The sequence below is a fragment of the Carcharhinus amblyrhynchos genome, chromosome 20 (assembly GCF_965287045.1).
Source record: "Carcharhinus amblyrhynchos chromosome 20, sCarAmb.v2.hapA, whole genome shotgun sequence".
NCBI lineage: Eukaryota > Metazoa > Chordata > Chondrichthyes > Carcharhiniformes > Carcharhinidae > Carcharhinus > Carcharhinus amblyrhynchos.
In genome coordinates, this window is record NC_137343.1 from 24,121,383 (window position 1) to 24,143,655 (window position 22,273).

Consider the following 22,273-nt stretch of genomic DNA (forward strand, 5'->3'; position numbering starts at 1 on the left):
CTTAGACGTGTTGGTTAGGTGGATTAGTCAAGTAAATATGTGGGGCTACTGGAATGTGGCGGGCGGGGAGGGGGATGAGCCTTGGTAAGATGTTCTGTCATTGCAGACTTAATGGGCCAAATGGCCTCCTGCTGCAATGCAAGGATTCTATCTATGATTCCATTAAAGATTATGGAAAATCAGATGCAGAAGTAATTATAGCGTACCTGAACTTCCTCGCTTTTTTATAACTCTCTATTTTTACATCTTGAGTGGTCAGATATCCAAAATTAATTAAATTCTGAGAACTGCTCACTAGATTTTAAAAAGAACTGGAAACAGAAAATGTGGGGAATACTCAGTAAGTCCAGCAGCATCTACGATGAGACATGCACAATGGCCAGAACTCTTCCACCTCGCCCGCCACAGAATCGGAGTGGCTGAGGGTCCGACAATGGAAATCTCTAATGACCTCATGCGGGAATTTACGGTCCTGTCCAAGCGAGGCGGTAAAATCCCGCCCATAGTGTCAGATCGATGACCTTTCATTCTCAGCAGGAATATTTCCAGCATGTCCTGGTTATATACCAAAATACCAAGAAGAGCTCTTTTGTTCAAACCAAACAACCCATTTGGAAATCTCAGAGAAGGAACCAATCAATTTGAAAACACAGAGAGAATATCAGGTCAAATTAACAGTAAATTAGCCTCTTATATCAGAAACAGATTACAGTGCAGGGAGACAACTAAATTCAACCAAACAAAACTGGAAGAGGTTCTGCAATCTCATTTTATTCATTCATGGGATGTGGGCATTGTTGACTAGGCCAGTGTTTATTCTCAAAACCAAGTTGCCTTCAGAAGGTGGTGGGGAGCTGCCTTCATGAATCGCTGTAGTCCCTGAGGTGTAGGTACAGCCACCATGCTGTTAGGGAGGGAGTTCCAGGATTTTGACCCAGTCACAGTGAAGGAATGGCAATATATTTCTAAATCAACATGGTGTGAGACTTGGTGGCGAACTAACAGATGATGTCTGCTGCCCTTGTCCTTTTAGATGGTAGAGGTCACAGTTTTGGAAGATGCTGTCAAAGGAGCCTTGTTGAGTTGCTGCTGAGCATCTTGTAGCTGGTACAGACTGCTGCCAAAGTTGATGGTGGCGAACAGAGTACCAATTAAGTGTATGTGAGTGTGGGTTATACAGGGTATGGGATGGCACAGTAGTTAGCACTGCTGCTTCATAGCACCAGGGATCCAGCTTCAATTCTTCCTTGGATAACTGTCTGTGTGGAGTTTGCACGTTCTCCCGTTGTCTGCGTGGGTTTCCTCCTGGGTGCTCCAGTTTCTTAAAATCCCTACAGTGCAGAAGGAGGCCACTTGGCTCATCAAGTCTGCACCAATCACAATCCCACTCAGGCCCTATCCCCATAACCCCATGTATTTACCCCTGACATTGAGAGGCAATTTACCATGGCCAATCACCCTAACCTGCACATCTTTGGACTGTGGGAGAAAACTGGAGCACCTGGAAGAAACCCACACAGACACAGGGAGAATACGCAAACTCCACACAGACAGTCACCCGAGACTGAAATTGAACCCACATCCCTGTGAGGCAGCAGCGTTAACCACTGTGCCACCCATTTGAATCCCAGATGCCATATGTTAAAAAGTATTGTGCTGATTCACTAGTTATGATTATTACAAAGTACATGTCGCACAATTAACAAGAAATACTTGCTCTTCATGAAGCAGAACTTTAGTATTGAATGGCAAAGAATGGGAACTTTAATATATTCAATACTGTCTATTTGAAGCACCAGTCATTTTGATCTGATCAGTTCTGCAAGTTACATTAAAAAACTCTTATATCCTGAAGTAGCTCGTTGATGAGAATAGCACAGCAGAAGTGACTATCAGTACGACAGGGAAAATACAACGACCGTGAATATCCCGGTCACACAGTCATCAAAAAAATGTGAAACATAAGAATTGCTTTCACGACAATCTGTTGAACCGTGCATCACAGTTTCACACAGGAAATGAATGACGTGAACAAAGAAAACTTGGCAGCTGTAAATGTTTCTTGCCTGCCGATTGAAACTGGCTCTTAAGGTAAATGTTTAGTTCTACTGGGGAGTTTTTGCCAACTTACCGGTCCTATCAGTGTGCAGGCAACAGGTCCATCGATTGCTGCGGTAAGAACCTGGGTGAAAGGAAGGAAGCATGCGCTCGTTGTAGATACTGGCTTTCCTGATAGCTGACAGCCACTGGTTCAGTTCATTGACATTCTAGAAAAGAGAGAAATGCACATCAGCACTGACTGTTAAAATCCTTAAATCACCATGGCAGCCGTTTTAGCCGTGGTAGATCAATCTGATGGAATATTGTGTACTGTTCTGGAAATTTCAGATGGAACGTTGTGCAGAGTTCGGGATGCCACACCAGGGGAAGAACATGTGCACATTAGAGAGAGTGTAGAAGAGGTTTACAATAATGTTTCCAGGGATGAGAAACTTCAGTTATGAGGATAGATTGGAGATGTTGGGACTGTTCTCCTTGGAGAGAAGGCTCAGAGGAGGTTTAATAGAGATATTCAAAATCATAAGAAGGCTGGACAGAGTAGATAGGGAAAAATTGTTCCTGCTTATAAAAGGATCAACAACAAGAGGGCATAGATTTAAAATGATTTGCAGAAGAAGCAAATATGATGCTAGAAAAATCTTTTCACATAACAAGTGGTTTGTGTTTTGAATGCACTGCCTGGAAGTGTTCATATAATATTGGAACAGAATTAGGCCATTCAGCCCATTAAGTCATGGCTCATATGTTCCTCATCCCCATTTTCCTGCCTTCTCCCCATAACCCTTTAACCCATTATCATTAAAACTCTGTCTAACTCCTCCTTAAACTTACTCACTGTCTCAGCATCCACTGCACTTCAGGGTAGTGAATTCCACAGCTTCACAACCCTTTGGGAAAAGTAGTTTCTCCTCAACCCTGTTTTAAATTTTCTATCCCTTATCCGAAGACTATGACCTCTTCATCCCAGAATGCACTACAAGAAGAATCATCTGCTCCATGTCTACTTTATCCATAGCTTTTATTATCCAGTGTTACTCAATTTGATCTTCCCTCATTCTTCTAAATTCCAGAGAGTACAGGTCTAAACTGTTCAATTCCTCTTCATACAACAAACCCCTCATCTCTGGAAATGTGTGATGGAGTTATTCAAGAGGACATTAGCTGATTATTTGAATAGAAATGAAGGGGTATGGGGAAAAGATGGGGGAATGGCGCTAAGTCATCATGCTCATTTCCAGAGCAGATGCAGACACAATGGGCCAACTGGCCACCTTCTGCACTGTATCAATTCTGTGATCTGAAAGTAACGGTTGCTAAATAAGAAGCCTGATTTGATAAGACATTTTTAAAGATTTTCATATCTGAGAGCTGCATAATTAAATACATTTCATGGTCATGGCAGAATTGTTTAGCTTTTCACAACAGTTCCAACTCTCGGGATTTCCACTGAAGTCCAATAGTGAACTGCAACTCAACATCAAATTCACAGAAGACTGACTTCATCTGCCACAAAAAAAAATATAATCCAAAAGGCAAGATTTGTTTTGGCCTGACTTTCATTTCTTTCCCCCAATTCATGATCTATGCAGTTAAAGAAAGGCCTGTTCTGACCTCAAGACATTTTGTAATATTTTTAAGGTAGACTCATTGTGGAAACACAGTAACTATGGCAGCCAGTTTTGTACATTGGAAGGCCACATGAACAGCAACGAGTTAATGACCAGATAAACCATCTTAGGCGTTGACTAAAGGACGACTGTTAGCCAGGACACACAAAATAAACCTCTTCTTTGACATAGAGCCATGGATTGTGTTTTACAACCACCAAAGCAGACAGGTGGGATCTGTATGTGGTTTAATGTCTTATCCAAACAGCAGCAGTCCTTCACTGGGGCATCAGCTTAGATCATGTACTCAAATCCCAAGAGTAGGAGTTGAACCTCCACCCTTGAACTCAGAAGCAAGTGCCTTGGATGAATTCATCAGAAGGGAGTCTCACTCAAAGTGACCATGGATAAGCATCTTGCATCGTGTTATAGCCTTTGCTTGGTTCCACTGACCACTTGAGCTGAGTTCCCCACTGGGAGAACAGATCACCACCGTGTCTATTGTAAAGCAATTTAAATTATAGCTGGCATTCTTTCCAATCCACTGTAAGTAAGTTAATAGCAGCCTTTCAATACGAACTTTGCTTAACTTGTTGCACAATATGAAACCAAAGATATTTAGTATCCAATTATTGAGACTAGGTGCAGACTCTGTGGCTGCGACCGGAATTATCTACTTTAGGAAAGACCCATACATCTTGTTTCACTTACGCACTTGACAGGCCAGTGGTGGGTCCTCTCCCAGAATAGGCTCCTGTCAGTAGAAAGATACCAGCCAGAGGTCATGGCAGCTTTCTTGAATGGCAGCACCACTGGGGAGATGATGTCTGCTGTTGGTGTGGCACTTTACCGAGAACTAGAGTGATCACATGCTCCAAGGGAAGAGGTGAGTGATGGTAGGAGGGATATTGCCAGGTGGAGGGATAGGGAGGGGGGAGAAGCCCAGGGAACTCACAAACTAACACACCAAGGCTCACACGTCCTCCTCACCACATGGCAAGCCCTCTGCCTGCCACATTAATTGTACACATCCGGGCCTCAATTGGCAGTGGGGTGGGGAGGCTTTTCACTGGCTTTCCCACGACAGACTTAATTGGGGTGGAGGCTGGAAGGTGGTGGGCCCCCACCCACTACTCTGCTGCTTAATTTTACGCCCCCACCATCAAAACTGCCACAGAGAGTGGGGAGGGGCAAAAGATTCTGCTCTAGATTCCTAATTCCCTACCAAAGCTGAACTTTAGTCTCAAAGCGTAAACTTGAATTACCTACACAAAGAGCCAGTGGCTGGGAATTCAGGCTGTTTGTTTTATTGAATGAATGGTGCCTCATCACTCTTTACATTAAATGATGCAGCACAGAGCACACTAATTGGTACATTGTTCCCATGCCAGCTATTCGCTCCAGAGACTTTCCACTTCCTTACTTCTCCCTGCAATCTGTTCCATTGTTGACATTTCTCTAATATTACCAAAGACAGATATTTCAGTCCTTCAAGAAGTGAAAGGGATTCTGATCCCGAACTTTAAAATAGTGTAAGGAATTTAATTCCTTAAGTTGGGTGCCACGATGTGGTGATGTCGGTGTTGGATTGGGGAGGACACAGTAAGGAGTCTCACAACACCAGGTCACCTGATGAAGGAGCAGCGCTCCGAAGACTCGTGATTCCAAGTAAACCTGTTGGACTTTAACCTGGTGTTGTGAGACTTCTTAGTTTAACTTGGATAGCGAATAAAGAATGGGATGACAGGTCTTTAAAAAAAAATTAACAAACAATCCATTAAGATTACAAATTGGAAAGAATTAAATTGCCCAGAAGATTGAAATCGGAAGCAATATCCCATTTTCCCCAAGAGGCAAGCTATTCCATTTTGATGTGGTCATTAAAATAAATTGCTCATAAATATAAAATGAAAAGAGAAAATGCAGGATATACTCAGCAAGTCTGGCAGCATCTGTGGAGAAAGAAACAGTTAACATTTTGAGTCCCTTCTACAGAACTGAAGAAGGCTAGAAATGTGATAACTTATATAGTTGGAGTGGGGTGGAGGGGGGACAGAATGAAGATCAGGGATAGTTCAGAGCTAAGGAGACATGAGATGAAGTGGAGTGGAGCTGGCATTAAGGACTGAAGAAGTCCTAATAGTGGAATAAAGGTGAGATAGTAGATTGTGTTGCTAGGAGAACAAAGCTCAGTGTTCCAACAACTCACAGACACCAACATCTATCACTCTACTGCTCATCATTATTCCACCTTCAGGACAGCGAGTTCACGAGTCTAGCCACACCTCTACAAAATTACATTATTACATTTCTAATGCCCTTTTCATAAGATAAGCAACCTGCTATCACTGTCTTTGCCAGGCCTTTGGGATGGCATTCTGTAATGAATGCCCTTACCTGCACTTAACTCCAAAGATGTGCAAATTGGGTGGATTGGCCATGATAAGTTGTCCATGAGTGCCGGGGGATTAGCAGGGTACATTTATGGGGTTGTAGGGATAGGACCTGGGTGGGATCGTTGTCAGTGCAGGCTTGATGGGCTGAATGGCTTCCTTCTGCACTGTAGGGATTCTATAATTCTATGATTCTCTGAACTCACAGACCGACATCTTCCCCTTTCTTCAAGTATTTGGTTTATCAAATGATTTCTGTCTCAATTATCTCCTGAGGCAAAGTGTGCTTCAACAATTCTCTTTTCCATGGGATGTGTGCAAATCCCCCGACTGAAAAATGTGCCTGTTGGGAGAATGGCTGAGGAGATGATCAGATATGGCGGACTCATTGTCTGGTGCTGCACACATCAGTGCATAAGTTAGCCTTTGAGAGACACAGAATTGTGGTGAGAAGTGGGCTTACTCAATCTTTTCATCATTTAATCACAAATTAATTCTCAATTCTTGATTGGCAGCTCAATGAAATGGAGGTTATTCAAGGCTCTGAAGCCAAGTGCTGATCCCACCATTGACAACCTTCAGCAGACAAAGTCTAACTCTCTGGAATTCCCTCCATGACCCTTTCTACCTCAAGATCCTCCTCAGAACCCACTTATTTGATCAACAGCACGGTAGGCACTACTGCCTCACAGCACTAGGAACCGGGGTTCAATCCTCAGGTGACTGTGTGGAGTGGGCATGTTCTCCCTGTGTCTATCTGGGTTTCCTCCGGGTGCTCTGGTTTTCTCCCACAATCCAAAGATGTGCAGGTTAGGTGGATGGGCCATTGGAAATTTGCACGGGTGGGCCTGGGCAAAATGCTCTTTTGGAGAGTTGGTAAAGACTTAATGGGCTGAATGGCCTTCTTCTGCACTGTAGGGATTCTACAGAACTCCATGGTGGCAAGTCTGCCAGCCCACTGTGGTGCCTGCACTGTGGGCTGGGAGACATCAGCGGAGGCCATTTAGTGGATTTCCTGCTGGACACTATGGCCTCTGCGCATCTCCAGGCCCTAGATTTCTGGTGTCGTCAGCTCCATGCTGCCCAAGGTGTAAAGTGGCAAAGCCAAGGTGGGGTGGGGCATGGCCTATTGTGGACAGGACAATCAGTCGAGGTGTGTGTTCCTGTTGCCACTCTGCAGTTGGGATCAGTGAGGGAGGGAAGGGGCTGATCGGGCCTGGCCATTAGGGGGGCGGGCAGCCTGCTGTGAGGGTCAGGGCAGTGGGTGGGGGGGATCAGGACTACTGTGGGGGTGGGTGTTTCGGAATGTCGAGGGTGGAGTTTTCAGAGAGATTGTGACTGCCGAGAAGAGGGGGGGGGGCGGTGTCTTGGGGGGATCGAGGCAGGCCAGGGGCAGTCAGGTCTAGCAGAGCGGTGTTGTGTGGGAGGTCAGGGCTGCTGGTGGAGGTGTGCAGTTCAGCGAGATCGGGATAGCCAAGGGCATGGGAGGGGCTCAGGGAGATGGAGGCGGGCCAGTGGGGAGGCTTCAGGGCTAGCCCAGAAACATCCAGGGGGCTAGAGATCTGGGAAGGGGGGGGGGGGGGGGACTTTGGGGGGGCAGCAATGCAGGATTGGGGGGGCTGGCCAGCGATCAGAGGCCTGTGATCGGGAGGCTGGCAGTACGCGACTACTGCGCATGTGCTGATCTCAGCTATAACAGATCGGCACTTGCGCAATGGCTCGCTCAGCACGATGCTGGCTGTCTCTCCCTCCAGAGGGAATAGGGCCCAATCCCCGGATTTCCATTGTGAATTTTGCTAGGCCACAGAGTGTGGGGGATTCATTTTGAAAATCCTGCTGAAATAAATAGTGGGATTTAGTTCCGTTTTCACACAAATTCAGCACTTGGAATTATTTTGGGAGAATCCATGCCTGTTTCATTTTAAACATAAAGAACAAATTTCCATTGCTCCAGGAGCCAGTCAAGCTGCCTTTAAACAATTCAGTCCTCAGCAGGAGTGGGGAAGGGGGAGGGGGGGTGGTGCGATCAGATTGACTTGGTTGCTGTCAGTTTGTCAGATCACTCAGGCTTCCTGATGGGCACATAGTAAGAGCAAGAGCAGTACCAAACTTGACTGTTTCCCACAGAGTCACTCCCCATGGGCTTCAGTCAGAGAAGCTGTCATTCCCTGACAGCTGGAGGCAGCTGCTGAGCGCTGGACTGCTGTTCACAGCAAAATGTCAGAGGCTGTGGGAGAAATCAGAGAGGAAAAGCCACAAAGTGACCCATCACCCGTCTCACATGTAACTGTGACTTCAAGTAATCGTTACTGCAAATACAGAGAGGCAGGAAAAATCAGAGAGGCACGCAGATACATCAGATATAGCATCATTGGGTGAAAGTGCCTTCCGTACCTTGTCAACATTAAGATATTATCCTCAGTGATTGTGACTATAGCTCACCCAACACCCCTTACTTTGCATGTCCTCTACGACTCTCACCAATTTTTATAGGTGCCCCATAGAAAGCATCCTTTCTGGATGTATCACAGCTTGGTTTGGTTTCTGCTCTGTTTAAGACTGCAAGAAATTACAAAGGGTTGAGAACATAGCCCAGTCCATTATGCAAATCAGCCATTGACTTTGTCCACACTTCCTGCTGCTTTGGAAAAGCAGCCAGCATAATTAAGGACCTCATACAGCCTGACAATCTCTCTTGCACCTTCTTCAGTCAGGAAAATGATACAAAAGTCTGCGGTCACATACCAACCAGCTCAAAAACGTCTTCTTTCCTGCTGCCATCAGACTTATGGCGGACTTACCTTATAGTAAGCTGATCTTTCTTTACACATTAGCTATGACTGTAACCCTATATTCTGCACCCTATCCTTCCCTTCTCCCCTCTGTACTCTATGAATGGTGTGTTTTTGTCTGCATAGTGCGCAAGAAACAATACTTTTCACTGTGTCCAAATACATGTCAAATAATAAACCAAGGGCCCAGGGTGGCACAGTGGTTAGCACTGCTGCCTCACAGCTCCAGGGACCTGGGTTTGAATCCTGGTTTGGGTCACTGACTGTATGGAATTTGTGTGTTCTCCTCGTGTCTGCGTGGGTTTCCTCCGAGTGCTCCGGTTTCCTCCCACAGTCCAAAGATGTGCAGGTTGGGTGCGCTGGCCATGCTAAATTGTCTTTTAGTGTTTCAGGGTGCGTAGGTTAGGGGGATTAGCAGGGTAAATGTGTGGGGTTACGGGGATCGGGCCTGGGTGGGATTGTTGTCGGAGCAGCCTGGATGGGCCAAATGGCCTCTTTCCGCACTGTAGGCTTCTACGATTCTAAATCAAATTCTTCTCACTCTCAAGCATATGGAAAACATTCACATTCTCTATCTGTCAGGTCAACTAACTCCACGATTGCTGGCGCTGTACGCTCTGAACTCCTGATTGACATTTTCACTTTGGGGTTAGGACACAGGAACCAGGCCTGTTTCCGGGGGCTTGAGTCCACTGGGGTGGTGGGGTGCGGGGAGAGTGGGGGTGGTGGGAAGGTGGGGGATTGGGGGATGGTGGGGGGGGTGGCAGAATGACCAGGACAGTCCCTTATTTGTATGGAGGTAATTTCTCTGTCCAATTACGCACAGCGGTCAGGCTTTTGAAGCTGGACAATAAATCAGAGGCCTCCAAGTTTCAGTGGAGCACCTGGAAGGGGAATTCAACAAGAAGCCACTTTTTTTAACGATTTAATTGAAAAGTACAAAAGTATCCAGGTCCTCACTGCGCCCTCTGTGTCAGAGGGAAGCCCCTCCACAGGACGGCCTTGCACTGCGATCCCACCCAGACAGGCAGGGAAAGCCTCCCAGCCAGCCTGCAGCGGTGACCAGAGCCCCGCCACGTGGCTGTGTGCCCACTCCCAGGATGGTGAACTGATCCCCCCATCATGTCAGGAAACTGGAGACCAACTGGGAATGGTTCACCAGCCTCTCTCTCTGAACAATAACAAGTCTAATCATTTACTCCCAAACCCAGCTCCGTAAAAAGGGCCATTTGTGGGAACAGAGATGGGAAATTAGCACACCAATCTCTGCAAGTATTTCAGGTCCTGTTTGCTTCTATTTCTGACCTAATTAATAGGGCCCAAAAATCCAGCCTGAAGAATGGGATGACTCCAAATCTTACTGAGCTCAGTGCCAGAAAAAAAACTGCAACATCATTTTTGCCTCACGTTTGTACCTGAAGGTACTGACTCCATCAGGCATCCAGGTTTCCCTCTCAGTCCAATTCTAATGTTTGAACCAGCCTGTTAAACCCCGAGTGTGGATTTATAGCCCAAAATATCATCTCCATTCTTCCACTTCTATTTAATTCTTTTGTGGGACATGGGCATTGGTAGCTGGCCAGCATTTATTGCCCAAACCTACTTGCCTTTGAGAAGGTGGTGGTGAGCTGCCTTCTTGAATTGCTGCAGTCCACCTGCTGTGGGTTGACCCGTTAGGGAGGGAATTCCAGGATTTTGACCCAGCGACTGCGAGGGAACAGCGGCGCGGGCTCGTTGGGCCGAAGGGCCTGTTTCCCGTGCTGTGTTGTTCTTTGTTGTTCTTTGTATATTTCCAAGTCAGGATGGTGAGTGACTTGGAGGGGTACTTTCAGATAGTGGTGTTCACATGTATCTGCTGCCCTTGTCCTTCTTGATGGACGTAGTCATGAGCTTGGAAGACCACCACCGAGAACTTCCCTCTATAGATTTACAAAGCCCAATTTCATTTGTTTAACGCTGGCCTGTTCAGCTCTCCTCTTCAGAAACTTCAGCAACCAATGTCCTTTCTTCCTTTCTGCACTTATCATAATGCTACATTGACCAAGCGTCAGGGGGATTGGTGGGATAAATAAGTGGGGTTACGGGGATAGGTGCAATCATTGTTGTTATGGGCTGAATGGTCTCCTTGTATACTGTAGGGATTATACAATTCTGTGGTTTCTATCCTAGGAGCAGACTTACTGAAAGGAACATGAGCTCATTAAAAGATAGAGAAGGCAGGTTCACAATTCTCTTCCATTTAGGTCAGGTAAACTGTATATACAATTGTGAACATTCCACGAAATATAAACCAAAGGTAACATTGAAAAATTGCAAGGAATTGTAAAGCGAGTGCTGTGTATAGTTTACCTTACACTGGATGTACATAATGTGGAGCTGAGCCTCGCTGTCCTGGGTGATAATCTGCATCATATGGAGCTGCTGGAAAGCATTTTCATCCACTCGCTCGACTGCACATATACGCTGGACTGGAATCGATGACCGCACCTGAGACATGTTACACAGAACAGGAACATCAGTGGATGCTTGACTGAACTCAAGGGTTCTGAATCATCAGCTCCTACGCCAGTTTGGGAACTGACATATTCTAAGAATAGTTTCAAATTTCAGCCGGAAGATGGTAACAAAAAAAAAATCAGGTACAGAAAAAAAAATAAACTGTTCATTGTCAGGAGAAAAACAGGACAAACGAGAAAAACCTGGATTGGAAAATCATGCTACAATCACTGGGATTTTCAAAACCAATGAGGGATCAGCGGGACAATTTTGGGTGGGATTTTCCACCTTCCTCCGCGGCATGTTTTGTGCCAGCGGAGGCTGCCCACCATTGGCCATCAGCGAGTCTTCCAGTCCCGCTGCTGCCAATGGGTTTCCTCCAGTGTCAGGGAGGCCGTGGCACGCAGGCACTGTTGGCAGGACTGGTAAATCCTGCCAGAGGGAACAACTGGAAAATTTCAACCATTAGTGTTCTGGTTTTTGGATCGCCACTATATAGGATCCTATTCTGTGCAGACAGAGGTCATTTGGCCCATCGAGTCTGCATCAACTCTCTGATAGAGCGTCCTACCCAGGTCCTATCCCCGTAACCCCACATATTTGCCCCGCTAGTTCCAGTAACGTACACATCTTGGGATACCAAGGGGTAATTTAGCATAGCTAATCCACCGAATCCACACATCTTTGGAGTGTGAGTGGAAACTGGATCACTCAGAGGAAACCTACACAAACATGGGGAGATTGTGCGAACTCCACACAGACAGCCACCCAAGACCGGAAGGGAATCCGGGTCCTCACTGCTGTGAGGCAGCAGTGCTAACCACTGTGCCACCCTGAACATCGGATCCACAGAAAACCATATGTATGATCATGCACTATAATCGGTCATCGATTAACAAGGTGGGATAAGGAATTAATAACTTAAACAACTCAATCCAGCAGCAGGTTCAGAAATGAATGCAGTGTTAAGCACTAGAGCATTATGGAAAGGGACTGATTCAACTGAAGGAAACTGCAATATTCTGGCATGTCACTGGGGATGATATAATTCAATGCAATAAGAATTCCAAAACCAAAATACATTTTTCTGAAAAAAAATAACCTTATCTGCAGAATCTCAATATATAATTCTGAACAAATGCAATGTTAACTTAACTGGGTCAGAGCAGGATGGTTGAAAATTCAATATAGAGAATCAAGCACTACCAGTTCTGATCTCCATTTCAGCAACATTGCCCTTTGTTTTGGATCTTTCCTTCAAAAGTAACAAGCATTGACCATTGCTGATGCCACCACTGTAGTGGGTTGGATCTCAAACAATGACTTGATGGAATACAAGAAAGAGAGAATCTGGTGAACAGATGCGGCGACATCTCTCCCTCAATGTCAGTAAAACAAAGGAGCTAGTTATCAACTTCAGGAAGCGAGGACATGCCCCTGTCTACTTCAATAGGGATGAAGAGGAAAATGGCCAAGAGCTTCAAGTTTCTAGGTGTCCAGATCACCAATAACCTTCCTGATCCCTCCGCACTTACACTATAGTTAAGAACTACCAACACCTCTGCTTTCTCAGAAGGCTAAGAAAATTTGGTATGTCCATTTTTACTAATTTTTACAGATGCACCATCGAAAGCATCCTTTCTGGATGTATCACAGCTTGGTATGGCTCCTGTTCTGACCAAGACCGCAAGAAACTACAAAGGGCTGTGAACGTAGCCCAGTCCATCACGCAAGCCAGCTTTCCATCCATTGGCTCTGTCTGGACTTGCCGCTGCCTTAGGGAGGCAGCCAGCATAATCAAGGATCCCATGCAGCCTGGATATTCTCTCTTCCACCTTCTTCAGTTGGGAAATTGACATAAAAGTCTGAAAGCACATACCAACTGACTCAAGAACAGCTCCTCTCCTGCTGTCATCAGACCTTTGTCTGGTTCATTCATATATTAAATTGATCTTTCCCTACCTGCAACTACAACACTATATTCTGTACCCTCTCCTTTCCTTCTCCCCTATGAATGGAATGCTTTGTCTGTATAGCGCACAAGAAACAATACTTTTCACTGTATCCTAATACATGTGACAATAGTAAATTCAAATCAAATCAAACATTTGACAGAGCCACTACGATGAATTTTAACCCCCAAACATGAGGGGTTGGTACCTGGTTCAACGTTGATACATCACAAAGCTGACCTCAACCCTGGTTTGAAGGAAACAGCAAAAGGCAGGCTGTCAGGAAGCTGGTTGAAAATTGGAATTTGTTAATGAGGCTGGTGGACCCCAGTTTAAATTTGCAGATCTAACAGTGGCCAGCTATATTTCCAGACTGAAATTTGACAGCTGGAATGAGGAGTGCTTTTGGGGAAAATAAAGGTGTCTTTATAGCACTGCTTGTGGGCCAGGAGCTCTGCTTATGGGCATGGGAAAAGTAGGAGTTCTACCCCTGGTTAACAGGTAGAACACCTGCCTCCTCAGACTCCAGGGTTGGATCCGACCACCTTGGGAACAGATTTCCATATCCAAGAGGAAGGATGGAACCTCCCAGGGATCCCAGAAGCAGCAGCAGATATTCAATCTGTTCCCGTAATCTGCTCTGGAACATACCCTGATCGAGAGTCACAGAATCACACAGTGTAGAGAGGCCCAATGGCCCATCATGTTTGCACCAATACACGGCCTACTGACCCCTAATCCCCTTTATCAGCACTTGATCCATAGCCTTGAATGTTGTATCATGCCAAGTGCACATCCAGATATTCTTTAGAAGATGTGAGGCAACTCGCCTTCATCAGCTGTGCAAGCAGCCCCCTTTGGGCAAAATGTTTTTCCTCATATTCTCCCTAATCCCCCCCTTCACCTTGAACCTTTGTCTCCTTGTGACTGACCTTTCAGCTAAGGGGAACAGCTGCTCCCTATCCACCCTGTCCATGCCTCATAATCTTGTACACCTCAGTCAGATCGCCCCTCAGTCTTTTCTGTTTCAACGAAAACAACCTAAGTCTATCTAACTTGTTTTCTAAAACACTTCCAAATCACTAAACCAGCCTTCTGTCATCACCCTCTGTCTCCTACAACTAAGCCAATTTTGAATCCACTTTATCAAATTCCCCCCGTGTCCCATTTGCACTTACCTTCCTTATAAGATTCCCATGTAGGAACTTGTTGAAGATTTTCTTGAAGTCCAAATAAACTACATCGACTGCACTACCTTCATCTACATACCTGGTCACCTCCTCAAAAAATTCAATCAAATTTGTTAGGCATGATCTCCCTCTGACAAAGTCATGCTGATTATCCCTGATCAAGCCTTGCCTCTCCGAGCGGAGGTAAATGCTTTTCTTCAGAAGTTTCCCTATCACAGACATGAGACTCACTGGTCTGTAGGCTCACTGGTTTGATAAAGGGTCATTTAGACTCCAAAACGCCATCTCTTTTCCCTTACAGATGCTGACAGACCTGCTGAGATTTGCCAGCATTTTCTCTTTTGGTCACTGGTCTGCAGTTCCCTGGCTTATCTCTGCAACCCTTCTGAAATATTGGGACCACATGAGCTGTTCTCTAGTCGTGTGGCACCTCCCCCATGGCCAGAGAGGAATTAGAAATTCGGGTCAGAGTTCCTGCAGTCTCTGTTCAATTGAAAGCCAAGCTTGACTTTCAGAAAAAAATCTCCACATTGTAGAGATAAAACTCCACTGCACCCTGGGAATCCTGTATCTGGGATTCCCAGATAGAACTCCTCCATACCCTATCTATGCCACACAATCTTGTCAATTTTGACCCCATCAAAACAGAAACCTCCATGCACTTTAGCACAGTGAAATGTAATTCCATTACTGATCAATGATGTTCAGACACGAATGATGGGGTCATGACAATTGAAGAAGATGTACCTCCTACTTTGTGCTTGAAATTAATAAGAACACAAATGGCATAGACTCAAACATACTGACATCAGAACAGGGCAAAGGCATCCAGTACTGATGTTGGAAGATAAAGGAAACCAAATGGTAAAACAATGAAATCTAAGATAAAATAATACTTGTGTACTGTGGTGAATTTATAAACAGACAGTGGTATTATCTTACCTCTGTGGAGTTGTTGTTACAAATCTTTATCCATGATTACAGGATACAAAATGACAAGAATTGAGGGATATCGCAAGTTCATTTTTGTCATTTATTCTACTTCACAGCCCAATGTTCCCTTGAAAATTCTGACAGACTATCCCTGTATAATTCCAGTGGGAGTCTGCTTAAAGCTACTGATTTGACAGGAAACCCAGTTTTATCAGCTCTTTTCCTAATCCGGGAGCTCTTGCTTCGTTTTGTGATGGGCAAAACCTCCACTCATCTCATAGAAGACTCATGGCCAGGGGCAAGGATTCCCTACAGCAGGAGCTCCCTGGCTCAGGAAACTACACCAAGAGAGCTGAGACATACCAGTCTCCAGTGGGTTATGGGTGAGCCTCAATGTGTGATGAGGCAGGTAAGGAATGCAACCTGAAACCCTTTAGGGAAAGGTTGATTTTTAATATAAATTCTACTGAGTCTTTTATTGCGAGATCTGGACAACTTCTATCAGGGAATCATAGGATCCCTTCAGTGCAGAAGGAGGCCATTTGGCCTGACAACAATCCCGCCCAGATCCTATCCCTTTAATCCCACATAGAACATAGAACACTACAGCACAAACAGGCCCTTCGGCCCATGAGTTGCGCCGATCACATCAACACCTACCAACCCACAGACCTATCTATAACCCTCAATCTCATTAAACCCCATATACTCATCCAGAAGTCTTTTAAAAGATCCCAGCGAGTTCGCCTCCACCACCACTGACGGCAGCCGATTCCATTCACTCACCACCCTCTGAGTGAAAAACTTACCCCTAACATCACTTCTGAACCTCCCTCCCCGCACCTTAAATCTGTGTCCTCTCGTAGCGACCATTTCAACCCGGGGAAATAGCCTCTGAGAGTCCACCCTATCTATTCCTCTCAACATTTTGTAAACTTCTATCAGGTCGCCTCTCAACCTTCGTCTCTCCAGGGAAAAGAGTCCCAGCTCCCTCAACCTAACTTCATAAGGCATGCCTCCCAGTCCAGGCAACATCCTTGTAAATCTCCTCTGTACCCTCTCAATAGCTTCTACATCTTTCCTATAGTGAGGCGACCAGAACTGCGCACAATACTCTAAATGAGGCCTGACAAGGGTCTTATAAAGTTGCAGCATTACCTCCCGACTCCTAAACTCAATCCCTCGATTAATGAAGGCCAGTACACCATACGCCTTCTTGACCACCTCCTCCACCTGCGAGGCCGATTTAAGAGTCCTGTGGACCCGGACCCCAAGATCCTTCTGCTCTTCAACACTACTCAGACTTCTGCCCTTGATAGTGTACTCATTCATCCCGTTGGTTCTGCCAAAATGGACGACTACACATTTATCTGCGTTGAAGTCCATCTGCCACTTCTCCGCCCAGTCCTGCATCCTATCTATGTCCTGCTGCAACTTTTGCCATCCTTCCAGACCATCCACAACACGACCAACCTTCGTGTCATCAGCGAACTTGATATTTACTTCGCTAGTCCCCTGTCACTCAGGGGCAATTTAGCATGGCCAATCAACCTAACCAAGACATCTTTGCAGTGTGGGAGGAAATGGGAGCACTCGGAAGAAACCCACACAGACATGGGGAGAACGTGCGGACTCCACACAGACAGTGATCTGACGCCGGAACTGAACCCAGGCCCCTGGTGCTGTGAAGCAGCAGTGCTAATCACGGTGTCGGTAATAGTGATCAGGGCTTTCACAGCTGAAGACATGGGCACAAGCAAAGCAGCAATCCTGGTACAAGCACCCTGTTTCAATATGGTGGCCTTGGCTAGCACAACAGACTCCAGCAGTCACCACTCTGACAGACATTAGTAAGCAGACTCCTTCCTTAACAGTTGAGGTCACAGTCCATAGATTTATGAGCACAATATATACAATAACGTTGACCTCTACTCCTTTTTAATACATCACTTTTAGCATCCTGCAAAGAGCAATGTTTACATCAGGCAGAGAAATGTAAACAGTCAGCAACATTATTTTGCCTTAGATAAACATTAATTTATTATTCATGTATGTGGTGACTTTCGATCATGTTGCTGTCACTCTAGGTTAAAAAAAACATTTGTGTGTATAAACACAGAACATTTCACTCAACGTTAATAGTTTAGAAATTACTGCCAACAAACCCTTTAAATATTCAAATACTATTCCTGCCTGATCGGCTGAGGGACTCACAACATGGCGATATCAGCGAAGGAGCAGGCCAAACAAAAATAATCCAAACTGATCTACAATGACATTCAATAAGTCAATTGGTCCTTAGCTCTTAGATTTTTATGTAGTAAACTATAACTTACTAACTAACGACTGATCCATTGATAAAAGGGAACAATTCAGTGAAATGGAAATGATTTTTCATTCTTGGGACATGGGTGACACTGGCTGGATCAGCATTTGTTGCCTATCCCTAACTGCCCCGAACTGAGTGGTTTGCTCAGCCATTTCAGAGGGCTGGTGAGAGTCAACCACATTGCTGGAGTCACATGTAGACCAGACCAGGTAAGGATGGCAGATTTCCTTCCCTAAAGAACACCAGTGAACTAGATGGGTTTTTACAACAATTGACAATGACTTCGTGGTCATAATTAGGCTTTTAATTCCATTTTTTAAATCCAAATTTCATCAATGCCATGGTGGGATTTAAATCTGGCTCCCCAGAGCATTACCCTGGGTCTCTGGATTACTAATTCAGTGACAATGCCACTGCGGCTCAACCTCCCCTAATGTCCCTAAAGGACATTAGTGAACCAGATGGTCTTTTCCTAACAACCAATGATTGTTTTCATGCTCATCATCGCTGAGACAAGTTTACGCTTCCAGATTTACAAACTGAATTCAAATTCCACCAGCTGCCATGGTAGAATTGAACCCTTACGTGGGTATAGAGGGATATGGGTCAAATGTGGGCATTAGCTTAGGGGTTAAAAAAAAGGGGGGCCATGGACAAGTTGGGCCTATTTCCAAGCTGTAAACCTCTATGGCTCCCTCCATCCAGTGCATTAGCCTGGATAACTAGTCCAGTGGTCATGAATCTTGAGTGTCCTGTAGGGTGTTGAGGATAGGGCCTGGGTGGAATTGTTGTTGGCGCAGACTCAATGGGCCAAATGGCCTCTTTCTGCACTGTAGAGATTCTACGATTCTCTATGATTATTTTAAAGTGATCTGAGGGGGGTTAATGGTTCCCTTTCTTCGGGAATTTCCTTTGCTAGTCATGGTGAGTGCCCCTGTGGCCAGGGTTCCTTCCATTGTTCAAGGTGATTCAGGCAGTCTAGAAATTTACATTTTTAAGGGAGGGCTCTTGTGACGAGCTATCCTGTGGCCAGGAATATCCCATTGTTTCAGGTGACTAAATACTTAAACATTTGCATTTTTCCTAGATTTGTCTGTTAATTGTAGTGAGTCCCCATGTGGCCAGCATATCTGCCATTTTTGGATTGCTTGAGAAGTTACAGATTGATATGTTTTTGTTTTAGGGATTTACCTTCCTCAGAGTGGACTCGTTCGGCCGTCCTAGTAGGTTCCCATGTGCGCCGGATTACTTCCCCTTGTTTGAGGTGAAACCGTAACTATCTGCAGACACAGATCATGGAAACTCTACAGTGCAGAAGGAGGCCTTTCAGCCCATCAAGACTGCATTGGCTCTCACCTTATCCAGTCCCTCCTTCCCCCCCTTCCCCCTACCTTATCCCTGTAACCCCACACAGCTAATCCATCTAACCTACATATCTTGGGGACACTAAGGGTCAATTTAGCATGGCCAATCCACCTAACCTTTGGACTTGAGCTGTTTCTATTTGGGAAATACAGGAATTTGATCCAGTTTGGATTGAAATAACCAATCTATTTCAAAACAAAAAAGGCCGTCAAGAATCTCAGGTCAAAAAGAAACCCAGCTTTCACAGCTGTATAGGGCTGGATACTACCTTTCCACAGAATCAGTGTTGATATATTAATCCTTAGATCTATGACTCAGAGTTCCATGTTATCACTAAAACTAATCTCCCTTACCTGCCAATCCGGAGTCTTGGCATATGACAATGTTTCACTACTAAGCCAGAAGTAGCGCTTCTTGAAAGTGAAACGAGTAACAAGGTTGACTCCCTCTGCTTTTCGTTTGTGTAAATAGCCTTCCTTAATCGTCACTGAAGGATGAAACACTACCCGTTGCTGAAGTTCAGTACCTAGGAAGAGAAAAGTTACACAATGTGACTTGTGATGCCTTTTAAGTACTTTCATTTCTTCAGGGATTGGAAAGGGTTCTTCACATAAGAAGCAAGAGGCAATATACCCCATGCCCAAATAGTTATTTACCTTTGACCACCTTGTGGAAATTTCCACCAAGTGCCAACAAATTGGAATTGTTACTTCAAGAATGGTTATTCCCATATCATAGAGCCATAGTCATACAGGTTTATAGCGTGGAAACAGGCCCTTCGGCCCAACTTGTCCATGCCACCCTTCTTTTTCAAACTACTAAGCTAGTCCCAGTTGCCCGCATTTGGCTCATATCCCTCTATTACCATTTTACCCATGTAATTGTCTAAATGCTTTTTAAAAGACAAAATTGTAATAGTTAAAAGACAAAATTGTAATAGAGGGACTATAGAAGCCTATGAACTTGTTCAAGACTCACTCAGAATTTCTATATTAATATCAAGGAGAAACGATGGCTGAGTGGTATTATTGCAAAAATATTAATCCAGAAACTCAATTAATGTTCTGAGGACCAGGTTTGAATCACACCATGGCAGATGGTGAAATTTGAATTCAATAAAAATCTGGATTTAAAACCCTAATGATACCCACAAAACCACTGTCGATCGTCATAAAAATCCATCTGGTTCACTAATGTCCTTTACGGAAGGAAACTGCCATCTTTACCTGGCCTGGCCTACATATGACTCCAGATCCAGGCAATGTGGTCGATTCTTAACAGCCGTCAGAGATAGGCAACAAATGTAGGCCCAGTCAGTGACACACACATCCCATGAATGAATATAAAAGAAATTGTTTATCATTACGATATTATGCAAGTGGGCTGGGATATCCTAAGGACATGAAAGATGAAGGCATTAAAATTGCCAGCTCCAATGCACCCTTCCCTGATCAGCTCAATGCATTCTATGCCTGTTTTGAGCAAGAGGTCAGTGAGACCATGCCCTCCACCCTAGAAGCACTGGATGAACCTATATCTGGAGGTCAATATTGCAGATGTCAGAGCAGTTTTCTCAAGCTCACAGAAAGTGACTGGGCCAGATAGGGTTTCCGGACAAGCACTCAGATCCTGCACGGATCAGCTGCCGGGGTATTCATGGAAATCTTCAACCTCTCTTTATCAGCCCATGGCTCTGACAGCCATCATTATGAAGTGCTTCAAAAGGTTAGTCATTTCACGAATCAATCCCGGGCTACATGGATCCACTACAGTTTGCCTACCGCCGCAACAGATCCACAGCAGATGCCATCTCCCTGGCTCTGCACTCAACCCTGGAACACTTAGATAACAAGGACGCCAATGTCAGATTCCTATTTATTGATTACAGCTCAGCCTTCAACACCATTATTCCCACAAAAGTCATCTCCAACGTCAGTGACCTGGGTCTCGGCATCTCCCTCTGTGACTGGATCCTGAACATCCTGACCCACAGACCAAAGTCAATAAGGACAGGTAACAACATCTCCTCCATGATCATCCTCAAAACCGGTGCCCCACAAGGCTGTGATCTCAGCCTCCTACTACACTCCTTATACACCTATGATTGTGTGGCCAAATTCCCCTCCTGATGACACCACCGTAGTGGGTCAGATCTCAAACAATAATGAGACAGAGTACAGGAGAATCTGGTGAACTGGGGCGGCAATAATAATCTCTCCCTTAATGTCAACAAAATAAAGGAGATTGTCATCGACTTTAGGAAGTGTAAAGGAGAACACGCACCTGTCTACACCAACAAGGACAAAGTAGAAAGGGTCGAGAGCTTCAAGTTTTTAGGTGTCCAGATCACCAACAATCCGTCCTGGTCCCCCATGCCTCTACTTTCTCAGAAGACTAAGGAGATTTGACATATCAGCTACAACTCTCATCAACTTTTACCGAAGTACCATAGGAAGCATTCTTTCTGGTTGTATCACAGCTTGGTATGGCTCCTGCTTTGCCCAAGACCGCAACGAACTACAAAAGGTTGTGACTGTAGCCCAATCCATCACGCAAACCAGCCTCCCATCCATTGACTATCTGTCTACACTTCCCGCTGTCTCGGTAAAACAACCAGCATAATTAAGGACCCCACGCACCCCGGACATTCTCTCTTCCACTTCTTCCATCAGGAAGAAGATACAAAAGTCTGAGGTCACATACCAACCTACTCAAGAACAGCTTCTTCCCTCCTGCCCTCAGAATTTTGAATGGATTTACCTTGCATTAATTTGATCTTTCTCTGCACCCTAGCTATGATTGTAACTCTGCGTTCTGCACTCTTGTTTCCTTCTGTATGAATGGTATGTTTTGTCTTTATAGTGCACAAGAAACAATACTTCTGACTGTATGTTAATACATGTGCTAATAATAAATCAAATCAAAGGAACTAAATAATTACAAATTCTTTCTTTACTATACAGTGCAGCAAGATTAAAATTTAGTTACTGAATTATATCACTCATTAATCTATGAATAATTACCCCCTCTCACCTCTCCAAAATGTGAATGTGTGTTTGTTCACACAGACACAGGCACACACACACACACACACACACACAGACAAACACACAGACACCTCTTCACACCCTGGGACACTCTGGGACAATTGGAGC

The 22,273-nt window shown here is 44.9% G+C and overlaps 1 protein-coding gene across 3 annotated transcripts in view; it reads right to left on the minus strand.

Annotated features, from left to right (window-relative positions):
* Positions 1–22,273, minus strand: part of rasal1a (RAS protein activator like 1a (GAP1 like)) — a 278,029-nt gene that overhangs the window by 21,103 nt on the left and 234,653 nt on the right. For all 3 annotated transcript variants that reach the window (XR_013889047.1, XM_080208234.1, XM_080208233.1), the window contains exons 17-19: positions 19,472–19,644; positions 11,203–11,340; positions 2,132–2,267 (exon numbers count right to left, since the gene is read on the minus strand). Coding sequence is in view for 2 of the 3 variants with exons in the window: in XM_080208234.1 (XP_080064360.1) it covers positions 2,132–2,267; positions 11,203–11,340; positions 19,472–19,644 (447 nt within the window). In the remaining variant the exon portion in view is untranslated. The remainder of the gene's footprint in view (positions 1–2,131; positions 2,268–11,202; positions 11,341–19,471; positions 19,645–22,273) is intronic.